General features: G+C 37.5%; 1 protein-coding gene across 17 annotated transcripts in view; it reads right to left on the reverse strand.

Moving 5' to 3' along the window:
* Ttll5 (tubulin tyrosine ligase like 5) overlaps positions 1-14170 on the reverse strand; it is a 258831-nt gene that overhangs the window by 235995 nt on the left and 8666 nt on the right. For 15 of the 17 annotated variants that reach the window (XM_076849830.2, XM_076849829.2, XM_076849826.2 and 12 more), the window contains exons 4-5: positions 4890-4972; positions 3515-3621 (exon numbers count right to left, since the gene is read on the reverse strand). In XM_076849830.2, the coding sequence (XP_076705945.2) occupies positions 3515-3621; positions 4890-4972 (190 nt within the window). Of the gene's footprint in view, positions 1-3514; positions 3622-4889; positions 4973-8059; positions 8117-14170 lie in introns of those variants that run through there. The other 2 variants (XM_076849833.2, XM_076849834.2) reach the window with 2 other exon arrangements.

Here is a 14170-nt window from a genome sequence, read left to right on the forward strand (position 1 = left end):
TCTTTTTTTTTTTTTTTTTTAAGAGAGAGAGAAAGTGAGAGAGAGAGAATTTTAATATTTATTTTTTAGTATTCGGCGGATACAATATCCCTGTCTGTATGTGGTGCTGAGGATCGAACGCGGGCTGCATGCCAGGCGAGCGCGCTACCGCTTGAGCCACATCCCCAGCCCCTCCAAGTTCTTTCTTTAGGATCAGTAAATATGTGTGTGCGAGCATGTGTATGTATATGATTATCATTGCAAGTAATGTAGTATACATCAAAACACCCTAAATAATAAAAATTTTTAATTAAGTATATTACAGGTTGACCATCCTTAATCTAAAATCCAAAATGCTCCAAAATCTGAAATTGTTTGAATACCAATCTAGTACCCAAGTGGAAAATTCTATACCATAAAACTGGCTCATACACAAAGTTTATTGTTAGCGTTGTTGTTGTTATTATTATTATTACTCAGGGTGCTGGAGATTAAACCCCAGGCCTTGCACATGCTAGGCAAGTGCTCTATTACTGAGTTACATCCCCAGATCAGTTGCATCATTACTCAAAATGATTCAAAATATTGTATAAAATTACTTTGGGGCTATGTATGTTTATTTATGAAACAAATAAATTCTGTGTTTAAACTTGGGTACCATTTCCAAGATATAAAATAGAAATTTGTGCAAAACAATGAAACATTTAGGAACTATCATAGATGGGGAGGAAGTCAAGGATACATGATGACTGTATGCTAACGTGAGATCCTTAAACAAAAAGAGTAGAAAAACTGGTAAAATGATAACATTTGTAGTACAGTCAATATAAGGTCCTTGCTTAGCCATCTTATTAAGTGACAGCCATCATTTTAAGGAAAAAGTTCAATTTCCCGCCCTTGGGTGGTTCTAAGAAAGGATCACCACTCCCTCACACCAACCCAACCTTAACCAACTGTATTAGGACAAGCCTGCCCAGCTCTGATTCCTGAGCATCCCTCATAAAAAAAAGTCCCAGAACTCAAGCCTGTTTTGCCTCTCTCTCCTGTAGAGAGATGGCCTTTATTTATCGGCTCTGATAAACTCGTGTATGTATCTCTGACTGGTCTCTGTCTTTCATTTCTTGCTTACCTGTCTCTCATTCCTCGCTTTCCCTTCAGTCAATAGTATTATATTACTGTTAATTTCTTAGTTTTGATAATTATACTATTCTTAGGCCAGCTATTATCACAGGAAATTAAGTTAAAAAAATATAGCAACTCTATAATATATTTCCAACTTTTCTGTAAGTCTAAGATTAAAGTTGAAAAGTTTTATTAAGAAAGTGCACAATATTTAATACTGCTAATAAAGTGCTTGAATTTCTCTTGCATGTGAGTTACAAGAATTTGTATTAAAACAGGAAGGATACAGCAGAAGTCATAAAATTACTGAAACTAGAAAATGAATTATCAATGTTGCCAAACTTCCAAGAATAAAGCATTCAAAGAGCAGTCAAGGAAAATATATGTTGGAATTTATATTACTGAGTCCAAATTGAGATGAAATTTCTACACAAGTACAGGAATACTCAAAAACTATTAAAATAATTAATATACTACTAATATGAATTAGGAATTTAGACTGTAGCATGGGCTATTTTAAAGATTATTTAAAGACCTTTTTTAAACAGATGCATCTGCTCTACTTCAAGCATGCAATCACACATTTAGAAAACCAAATCCAGGCACCAAGGAAGAAAATTTAAGGTTTAAATTATTTTCTGCCAATGAAGTTCAGACATAAATAAAAATGGAACTTACTATGAAGACATACAATTATCCAAGACTATGAAGAAACCATCTGACAAGAGAGAGTACAGGCCAATATTTACACACATTGCATGCACAATAAAAGAACTGAAAAACCAAGAAACAGCTTCGTATCATGAAAATGAGGACAAAAGCACATGAGAGAACTGAAAATAAAACTGGTTTTATTTGGGGTACAAGCCCTGGAGATAAAATAAAATGTAACCACTGACCAAATAAAAACTTTCATTAGATCTGCATCTCTCCATTAGATCAGGGAGACTGGCTACCCTCTCCATCAGGCCACATATCTCTCCATGAATGCTGCTAGAATAAGGTAAGGTTGCAGCATTAACTTTCTTGTCCTTTCTCACAGATGCACATTAAGAAACTGTTCACATAAATACAGCCAACCCACAGGGTGCACACTAGGTGGCAGGCACCAAAGTAACCACTTCACATCTTGATATATTAAATCCTCACAACCGTATGTATTTGCCTGCCATTAGCACCTGCTTATTACCAGTGAGGAAACTGATGCGCAGAGAGACCATTTGCCTAAGGTCACTTGGCAGATCTGGAATCTGAACCCAGATAGCTGGCTACAGAGCCCATGCTTCTATCCACAAGGCATGTCTCTGGAGGCTGCCTTAACAAACACAACCGGAAAGAGCTTTCTATAGCAAAACAATGCAATTATTTGAATTTCTTCTTAATTATATGTCAAAAAAAAATCACAAAACAATCTGTCATTATAACTTATTGACAACTAGATCATGGCATCTTTAATTCTGTCAAAAGCAAAGAAATGGAAACCACATCATGGAAGAAGAATGTGTTATGCTATTGCTAGAATTAGACATTAATTATTTTGTACCTTTGTTTGGAACCCTGGACATTTTTACACCTATGGACAATGCATCAGAGTAAGATACCAGATGAACCATTCTTTTATAAAAGGGGAAGAGGAGATAAGAAAGGAGAACACACCCACCACAGGTGCTTTTGAGAAGCTCAATTTGGGGACTGCAGTTGTAGCTCAGTGGCAGAGAACTTGCCTAGCATGTGTGAGGCACTGGGTTCAATCCTCAGCCCCAAATAAAAATAAATAAATAAATAAATAAAGATGGCAGCAGCAGCCACAGCAGCTCAATTTGTGCACTCTCGCTCTCTCTTAGCGCGCTCTCTCTCTCACTCTCTCTCTGCCTCCTGAATGCCATGTGAATAGCCTTACTCCACCAGAAACTCACTACCATGATGTTAAGTTTATAAAATAAATCACAGGTTATCCACAAAAAAAAAAAAAAAAAAAAGAAGCAGCTTTCTCTTTTAAAACCACCTATGCCTCTACAGTCCTTGAAAAGTGTCTGTACCTGCCCAGGGACTGATGTCCTAGACCAGATTTCCTTTCTTTTTTCTTTTCTTTTTTTTTTTTTTGATACTCGGGGTTGAACCCAGGAATGCTTTGCCACCAATGAGCTACATCCCTGGCTCTTTGTATTTTTTGAGACAGGATCTCACAAAGTTACTTAGGGCCTTACTAAGTTGGCTGGGGCTGGACTCAAACTTGTGATCCTCCTGCTTCAGCCTCCCAAGTCACTGGAATTACAGGCACATATGACCATGCCTGGCCAGTTTCTTTCTTTCTTTCTTTCTTTTTTTTTTAAAGAATGTAACTATCTCTGCCAGCCACGTGTTTCAATGTCAACTACCTCTAAATGCAGCAAAGCAGCTACAGGAGCGTTACCTGGGAAAGTGATTAACCTTTTGTGCTTCAGAGAGGGTGCGAAGTAAGAAGGGCTTCAGGTGGGATCCTGTCCACATCAAGTTATAGTCAGTGCTGCTTGGGTGAACCTGCGGGCAGACAGAAACATGGAAAGAAAAAAAATCCTTTCCAGGAAAAGCAATAGTAGGAAAGTCATTGATTTTCATCTAAAGAGAATTCACAAGGTAACCCAATTAGTATGTGAGCATTGTAAGAAAAGATTTGTCACAAAACACAAGATAATCATGTTTAAAGAATGAGAAAATTGGGGAAATCCTAGATGCACAAAATAGAATAAATTAACCTCCTGTATAGAACTTGATACTATCTCATATCCTCTGGCATATCAAAGTCTGAGATCAGGGCCCAACCCCAAAACTCCTTCCTCAGACTTTCCTTATGCCATTACAGATAGATGCTGATCAGAACTAAAACCTTACAATAGTCAACCAACTTAGACCATTCATTCATTCATTCATTCATTCATTCATTAAAATTCCTATGACCCTTCACTAAATAATTAAGAACTCCATACCTATTATGTAATAGGACCATGATAACACTGGTGATAAAAGAGCAACAATACAGAATATAAATGGATATGACAATGTCCCCCAAATATCTCCTCTTTATAGAATAAGGAAAGATCTCAATCTGAGTTATCTCCTTATTCTATAAGGAGCTAGCAATCAGACTTCCATCATTATTCTCAAAGTATCTAGAGTGGAAGTCTCTTGAGCATTCTTACCTATCCTTTTTGATAACAACATCCCAATTTCCCATGTTTCTTTGGAGGAACAACTTATGTTTCAAAGGACCTGCCAATCCCCCACAAACCCTCTCCCCAGGTTAGTGGATTTGTGAACCAAGCCAGACTGAAGTCCAGTAACTTCTATGGCCATTCCTTGAGGAACTAGAGATTCCTGACCCTAGATTTCCAAGGCTGTCTTGGACTTGACTTTGGGCTTTTCCTCTGATTCCACCAGCCAACCTCTGTATACCTTTCCTATAAATCCCTTTTGGTTAAACTGAGTCTGTTTCTGTTGCTTACAATCAAAGAACCTTAACTGGGTAACAGACAATTCCTTTATGGGCAGCTCTGCCTCTAGTTGAAACCTAAGAACATTAAAAAAAAAAAAAAAAAAAAAAAAAAAAAAAAAAAAACCTGTGAAAATGCTTTCCATGTATTATAAGAAGAAACTGATAAAACCACTCAGCAATTCAATCCAATTCTGCCATCATCACTAAGCATGAGAACCAAGTACTTTTCAGAGCTAGCTCTGGTAAATGATACGGTTAGATGGCTAGGATTTTCAGCTTTTAAGCAGACCAGGTGAGATAGTAAAATTGAGCTTACTTCATGAAATCCATGGGCTGTCAGAATGCTGCGTACCAAGCGACTGTCTGTTCGTACAATCTTATAAGACAAATGATAGCGTTCTAAAGAAAAACAGAATCAAGTTCAGAAAACTGAATATCAACTGTAAAAATAAAATGAACTGTAACATGACGGCTTGCTTAAATATACTCATTAACATTATACTCCTACTCTTAAAAGTACTACTAAAAGTTGAAAGTATCTGGGATCAAAGGTCCTTACCCTGAGACTCTTTTGGGTTCACTAACTGGATAAGAGGTGAAATGTCCATCTTTATTTTTGCCAGTTTCTGGTTGAAATTTAGCAATGCCTTCAATGAGGAAAATGGACAGCAAAGCACATAGTACTGACAGCATCTGTGAGCCTACCCCCAACAGATGTCAGGCATTCTAAAACTGCTTCACAGTTGTTACAATTAGCTCAAAATATCACTCATTCTCATCACAGTATTTATGAATTACCCAAGTTAATTCCACTAGATGTGTTATTCAATGCACTGATTTAAAAAAAAAGCATACATACCACAATGTTTTAAAATATTTTCATTACTATATTTCAACACAACTGATTTCTTTTGAATCACTTATACTTTTTTAATCAACTTAACAACATTATCCTTTGGTTTTGGGGGATTGGCTTATTTCACTTATCAAGATAGTCTCTAGTTCCATCCATTTACTTTCACTTCTCTTTATGAGTGAGTAGTAAATACTTCTTACTGAGTAGTAAGTACTCATATATATGTAGCAGATTTTCTTTATCCATTCATTTGTTCTATATGTCAAAATATATTCTACTTTCATATATAACTATTAAGAATTTTTAAAAAAAAAGAATCCCAATCACCACATAAAGTCAATGTGTGACTGTAATCTACTTAATGGAAGAAACTATGGCTTATTCACTATTGTTACCCCTGAGCTATAGTTATAAGAGTACTAACTATGTATATAAACTGCACAATAAAAACCTACTGAACCATGAAAAAAGAAACAGAAAGCAAACATTATCCTAGGGCTGGGGGGTTTAGCTCAGTGGTAGAATGTTTGGGTAACATTCTCAAGTGCCTAGATCCAATCCCCAGTTCTGCAAAAAAGTTTAAACAAATAAAAACATTATCCTGAGAAGAGCCCCTTAGGTGTCTTCAGACTGCCAAGAGGGTCCACTGTACCCAAAAGACTTAGAACCCTGCTCTAGATAGCCCTGAGTCCAATAAAGCTGATTTCCAGCATATCAGAAACTGGTGGCACAGCTGCCCTTTCAGGACAGGCCCACACTACCCAGGTCAGCACAGTACCTTGCCTGCTTCACTCATGCACACTTCTTGCTAGATCCCTGCAAGCATCTGTGCTTATAAGCCCTGTCTGGAAGGAAAACCTATGATCACACGGGGGTTTGATATATCCTCAAAGACTAACAGTAAATTCAATCTCTTTCTATGTGCAACAACAAACTGGGAAAGTTAGCTAAGAATCCTACAGGACAATATTTTAAGAGGAATTCATACTGAACAATTTCTGAATGCGTATGGTACAGACACAGAGAGATTCTAGAATAATATTCAGCCTCTGTAGTCAAAGATGACCATTTCTTTTTTTAAATTTAGGTGAAAATCCTTATAAATCCTCGCTACTCCTTGCCCAGCCCTGATAGGAGCTCCATGCCAAGCAGATACAGAAAGACAGGCATGAACACACGGACACCCCGCACTTCTTGTAGCAAGTTTTCAAAGCCCAGTCACAGACTTCCCGGTGATCCGTCACTGTTCATGTTGTCTTTACAGCATGGCATAAGAAAGAGTGCAGCGATTTGCATTTACTTCAGCACAGAACAGGATACAAGAGCAGGACAGGGTGAAGCTCACCAAAACATGTTCTGATTCCAAGTTGGGGAAGGAAAGCACAAGATGAGCCTGCAACAGCTTACTTTTCAAAAACAAGAGAAATGCTCAAAAACTGATTGGGAACATGCCATAAGAGCGTCAAAGGGCGCCCAATGACCAAATTTGAGACAATTTGAATGTAAAATTGAAAAGTTATAGAAAGTTATACAATTTGGATGTGAGGTGAACCCCCATCCCCTGGCAAAGTGCCAGTTAATGTAGGAATGTTAAGAGGTGAAATGTTTGGATTTTGAGAGCCGTGACCTCTTCAATCCATCCTAGTTTAAATGGACTGGCTGGATGGAACTGAGGCAGGTGGAGTGTGGCTGTGGGAAATGGGTCACTGGGGGCATGTCCTAGAAAGCTTCATCTTCCCTGTGGCTCCTTCCCACCTGTCTCCTGACTTCACCATGAGCTGCATAGTTTTCCTCCACTGGGCCCTGCCCCTATGATGTGATGCCTCATCTTAGGCCCAAAGCAATGGAATCCACCATCTATGCACTAAGACCTCTAAAACCATAAGCCCCAAACAACTTTCCCTCCAAGTTGTTCTTGTCAGGTATTTTGGTCACAGCAACACACAAAAAAGAGTTAGGTTATAACGCACTTATAAAAAAAGAACCCATGAATCGACACAGATAAGAAAGTGAGAAGGCACGATGGCTTTCTTTTGCTGCTATAACAAACTGCCACACTTGGCAGTTTAAACAGAAATGCATCATTTCATAACCCTGGAGGCCAAAAGTCTATCACAGATTTTCCCAGGCTCACACTAAAGAAACAGACATCTATGTTCCCTCCTGCAGGCTCAGGGCACCATTTGTTTCCCTCCCTTTTCCAGCTTCTAGTGGCCACCCCGTTCCCTCATTTGTGGCTTCTGGTCTCCTCTTCCACTTTCAAGGCAACAATTTCAGGTTTGGTCTTTCTCATGTCGCATCAATCACCTCTTCTACTTCTTTCTTCCCTGGTGAAGAACACTTATCATTGTGTTGGGCCTACTTAGACAATTCAGGATAATCTCCTTATCTTAAGGTCATCTGGTTGGCAACTTTAATTCTCCTTTGCCATATAAGGTAATAGTTGACAGGTTTCAGAGATTAGGACATGACATACTGAGTGGGGGAGAATCCAGGGTCTACCTCTGGCCCCCAAAGATTCACACCTTTCTCACATGCAAAAGACATGCACCCTATCCTAACATCCCTATCAACTCAAAGTTTAAAATCTCATCTAAATTTATCGCCTCAAAATTTCCAAATTTCATCACCTAAATAAGTAAAGCTGGGACTCTGGGTATCATTCAACCTGGGGCAGAATTGCTCTCCATCTGTGGACCTGAAAAATAGGAACAAGTTATTTGCACCCAAATACAATGGAAGTACAGCACAGAAAACCAGCTATAGATATTCTTGTTCAAAACAGGAGGAAATTACTGAGCACAATGGTGCACATCTATAATCTTGGCTATTACACAGGCTAAGGCAGGAGTTTCCCAAGTTCAAGGTCAGCCTGGGCAACTCAATGAGACCCTATCTCAAAATAAAAAATAAAAAGGACTGGGGGAAAGTAACTCACTGGTAAGGAATCTCTAGGTTTAATCCCTAGTACCTGAAAAACAACAAAAAAAATTAAAAATAATAAATAAAAATAAAAAGGGCTGGGGACATAGCACCCCTAGGTTCAATTCCCAGTACCACAAAAACACCAAGGGGAGGGTTAGAAAAGTGAATGGAAAAAAAAGGAGTCACAGTTCTCAATAATTTAAAAATCAAGCGAGGCAAGCATCATTAGATTTGAAGACCTCAGAATAATGCTCATGATTCACAGGTCTATCCTCTGAAGTTAAGGATCCATCCTTGGATTTATCTTTTAAAAGTTAGCACATTTTTGCAGCTAAATAATTTTGTCATCTGGCTTCTTGCCTATAGAATGTGGTGGCCCAACAGCCTTCTTTCACTTCATCCTTAACCATTCTTTCATCTCATCTTTCAGTCTAAGCTGGCAGCATATTTCTGTTATAACATTCTAAACAAGCTTACAGGTCCCCTGTGCATGGATTCACTCCATTAGACAAGAGAGTACTGCACAGATCTTCCCTAGATAATTTCATTTTCAGGCTCTCTTTCTGCATCTTCAAATACGGCAATGGCAGGACTAATCCTTCTCACATCACATCTCTCTGACTCTCCGGTTTCTCTCTTCCACTTTAAAGAACTCTTGAGATTACATAGGGCCCTCTTGAATAATCTCCTTATTTTAGGATCATCTGATTAAGAATCTTAATTCCTTCTACAACCTCAATTGCCCTGTGCCAAATAAAGTTATCATATTCACAGATTCTAGGAATTAGGAGGTGGACATCTTTGAAGGACTATTATTCTGCCAACCCCAGAAGGGAAAGCTCTTGTTCACCAAAAATCAAGGTAATCAATGAAGAAAGAAAGATCAAAATGGAAAATCACCACTTGACAAAACCCCTAAAAGATTCAAACAAGAATCGATGGATTCCAATAGGTGAGAGACTATTGGGGAATTGAAGACACACACATCTGAAAACATCACTACAGAGGATGCCTGTAACAGACAACACACCTTTATGACAAAGCAATCTGAAAACACTATCTTAACCAAAGGTTCAAATCTGCCTTCACCAGTGATGCAAAAGATAACATCACATGCTTCTAACAGTGACACATTGAGAAGGATACAACTTCACTAAGTGATATTCCCATATATGTTTAAAAATCTGAACCTAGGGGCTGGGGATGTGGCTCAAGTGGTAATGCGCTCGCCTGGCATGCGTGAGGCACTGGGTTCGATTCTCAGCACCACATACAAATAAAGATATTGTGTTCAACTAAAACTAAAAAAAAAAAAAAAAATTTAAATATTTTTTAAAAATCTGAACTTAAACATATGGCAACAGTCAGAAAAGGATAACAGTCCAATTTAAGGATTTATCTATAAAATACCTAGCCAGGAATATTTTAAAAGGTCAATTTCATGAAACTCATACCAAAAAGGTCTGGAAAATGGCTGTAGATTAAAGTAGACCAAAAAAAAAAAAGATAATTAAATGAATTCTCTGATTAGATCCTAGACAGAAAAACAAAACAAAGGCTACAAAGGACAAAACTGAAGCAATGTGAATGTGCTCAGGGACTGTAGTTTAAAGAATGGTAGTTTACCAAGGACAGATTACTCTTGTTCTATGGAGATGCCCTTGTTCTCAGGAGATACCTACTGAGGAACATTCAAGGCCCGGGAGTAGCTGAACTAATTCTCAAATATTCTTTTGTTTTGGCACCCCAGCGCTCTTAACCATTGAGGCACATCCCCTGCCCTTTTTTGTATTTTATTTTAGAGACAGGATCTCACTAAGTTGCATAAGGCTTCGCTAAATTGCTGAGGCTGGCTTTGAACTTGCGATCCTCCAGCCTCAGCCTCCAGAGCCACTGGGATTACAGGCGTGTACCACTGTGGCCAGCTCCAAAGGTTCATTTTGCTAGCATGGTAAACTGTTCATAATTGGTGAACCTGCTTGTCTGAAGATTTGAAATTTTTCTAAATAAAATGTTTAGAAGAAAGAAAGAAAATTGGATCTTTTCATTAAAATGGTGATTACTAACATCTCCATATTGGAATATGCAAAAGCCAAAGCATCATCAACTATGCAATTCCTGCTGGAAGCTAGGAGTACCCTGAGTCTATGTGTGTTCTACAGCCTCTGCCTCAGTGCCTGGCTGTGGGGAAGGTAAGGGTGTAGGGAAAAAAGGGTGGCTACCTGAGGACTGGGAGAGAAGTAGGAATAACAAGAGAAAGTGTATGTTTCTATAGCCAAAGTGCCAGGGTTCAAATCCTGGTTCTACAACTTCCTGCCTGTAATATTCCACAAGTTACTTAATTTTTCTACATTTAATTTCCTCCCCTGTAAAAAGGAATTGATACTATTTATTTCATAGGATAAATGTAAAGTTTCAGAACATTATTGCTACATAGTAAAATTATTTTATATATAAAATAGCTATTGACATATAGTGTCATGCATAGTATTATGTAGCAAATAAAAAGTTAAAAGCCATTAATATTCTTTCACTTATTTATCCCAATATAGAAGAAAATTGCAATCTCCACCATACTCAGTGGCAGACCTGATTCTCACAGTGAGTAAGCACTATGCAGTAACCAACCACCTAATCAACCCCTACTACCTAACCATAACCCAGCTCAGAGAAGATGAACATATTCCAAAAGGAGAGTGAAAGAAGAAAGGATGGAATGAGACATGTTCTACATCAATAGCCCTCTGTGTCCAGTGCTAGTTAGTAATATATCTTAGACCAGAGGTTATAAAATGGTGACCTAAGAAAGAGACCAGCACTGCATATAGGTCTGATTATTGCTCAATGTGGTTTTAAATAAAACTGAATTAGTAATTAGTTGATAACCTTTGAAAATTGGAAGAAATCATATAAAATCTAGATTTTTGAGCTTTTCTTGAAAAACCTGGCAACCTCGGTATGACAGCTAATTTTATATGTCATCTTGACTGAGCCCTGTTTTAAATGTCATCCTGACTGTTTATGCCTAAACATTATTTCTAGGTATGTCTATGAGGGTGTCTTCAGAAGAGATGAGCATTTCAATTTGCTGAGCAAAGAAGACTACCCTCCCAAGTGTGCGTGGGCATCATCCAATTCACTGAGGGCATGAACAGAACATGAAGATGATTCAATTTGCTCTGCTCCAAGTCTGCCTGAGCTGAGACAGAGATCTTCCCTGCCCTTGGCACTCCTTTTTCCCAGGCCTCAGACTCACACTGGGATCTATGCGACTGGTTCTTTACCACACAGGCCTTCAAACTGCATCACTAGTTTCCATAATTGTATGTGCCAATATACATATTAAATACCTTCTCCTTCCTCTCCCTCCCTCATCATGTTCTAGTGTTTCTATGTCTCTAGAGAACCCTGAAAATACACATTAACTTTCATGGCAAGAGTCAACTGAAGAATTACAAGTGCAAACCAAACCTGCCCAACTACCCAAGGAAGAATCACCTTATTCCACATAAAAACAAAAGGCAGGACATGATCTCCTTCATAACCTGCAAACTGCCAATGATCCTGTTTCTGATCTTTGATCAAGCAAGCACTACTTCAGTTCTACCATGAGACTATGTAATTCCTCTTCCCCAACCACTCACATGTGCCCTAGGAGGCAACCTGGAGTGCTAGGACCTGCGGAAAGTTCCCGGATTGACTGTAGTAAAGCAAATAAAAATAAGAAACCAATAATCCAACTGTCAGCACAGAAGAACCTCGGGAGTCAAGGTCCCTAAGGGGTTTAGATAAAAACAGCATGGGGAAACCAGAATGAAGATAAAACTGATATATTGGACTTTTAGAATAAAACTATAACCTCTTAAATTGACAACATACTGTAGCTGTGCCCTAGTGTCAGAAAAGCAGGTCCATACCAATGTTACTCAAAACAGTAGTCATTAGCCACATAAGGTTAATGAGCATAGAAATGTGACCAGTTTGACAGAGGACCAAAATTTTTTATTTTATTTAAACCTAATTAATTAAAATTTAAATTTAAAAATTAAAACTCAATTAAGTCAGTAGAGAACAAGAACTGGAGCAAAATGATAAAGTACATGATTAATATACAAAAAACCCTGGGTCCAATCCCAGCACAAAAAAAGAAAACAGTTATTAGGAAACATCTTTGAAACAACCTGACTAAATGAATTTACTTTTTCAACTAAAATCTTTATGAAATCTCAACATAAATCAAATATTTACAATGAAAATTTTGTACCAAATTAAGATATACCCAAAATGCAAAATACATACTAGCTATAAAATATCTTATTAATGATTTTTATTTGAAGTAAATATGGGAAGAATAATATTTGAATATATTGGGTTAAATAATATATTATTAATTTCAACTTTCAAATTTAATAATACATAGCTTATATCATACTTCTATTGCTAATCTACAAATACAAACTTATTAAATATACACAGAGACAAATTATAAAAAGATGCTCCATTCTACAAAAAGCTTACTTTAAGTTGAAAATACCTCTGTTGCCTCTAAAACACAATCTTAATTACATGTTTGAAGTACATACAATTTGGAGGAAAAAAGTTTACAGTAAGAAAAGAGTCATCTTCTTAGATCAGTTCACAAATAAAGCATGAGAAAGCATACTATACCAAATTATTAACAGTGATTTCAATAAATATTTAATAGATGAACAGAAAAAAAGAAGTTGGCACCTAACACTATGAAATCAACAGAAGGTAACTAATGCCCCAGATAACTTCTCAAGGGATTTAACTACAGGCTTAAGATCTGAGCAAATCTATGTTCCATGTCAGCTGGTTAAGAGACAGAGAAAGGGGAAAAAAGTTGAAGACCAAAAGTGTACAATTCAGATAAGCAAATAGGTCATTCAAAATTGCCTTTTCATAAAAGGTGAAGAAAATTATTAAACCTCAAGGAACTAGGAAAGATAGAGAAAAGTTTCATGTCTTTTTCCCCCAATCACGGGAATGTGTAAAGAAAAAAAAAGCAAAGATTTATAAATTATAGAAAATAGTGATTGCTTGAATAGCAGGATGATAATATTCATGAACATTATTTTCCAATAAATGATAGGTATTCTAAAAAAGAAGGTTCTGCTTATTGTCATAGGATACATAGATTCTTTTATGTGGCAGGAGACCAAAAGAGGCCTGTGTTGTAGGGATTATTAACTTCTGTTATTTTTTTCCCATTTTAGATATTTGGGCTCAAATTACATTCAGAGGGAGCTTCTCAACACAAGCTTCAGTTACTCAGGCTTCAGAGAAAACAGGAATGAGCCATGTCCCTTTAAGTGGTAACCTAGCAACTTACTGAGGGGATTAGAACACAAGGACCCTTGGGGAGGAAGAGGATTCAAATCCCAAAAGCAGATTCACAGTTCTCTGAACTCCTGGATTATCATGGGGTAACTGCAGCCCTTAAAGCCATTTAAAAGTAGAGCAGATCCTGTTCATCAAGTAGAGTGAGAGGCACAAGTTATAAGTGCCCACCATGTGCCTGACATTAAACAATTTCATTTGATCTCACAATGCCTGCAAGGTAGAAGTTATCCCATTTAACTAATAATGAAACTGATTAAAAGAGTTTAAGTGACTTGCCCAAGACTCACTCATAGCTAGTAAATGTCAATCATTGAGAACCCAAGTATGGACTCTCTACTACACCAAATGATGATCCTTATTCATACTGTTATAACCCTTGAAAATAGACTAACCCCAGGACTCACAGCACAGCTTAGTGATTTACAAACTTCAGTGCACTACCTATCAACATC

This window comes from Callospermophilus lateralis, chromosome 3, assembly GCF_048772815.1.
Source record: "Callospermophilus lateralis isolate mCalLat2 chromosome 3, mCalLat2.hap1, whole genome shotgun sequence".
NCBI lineage: Eukaryota > Metazoa > Chordata > Mammalia > Rodentia > Sciuridae > Callospermophilus > Callospermophilus lateralis.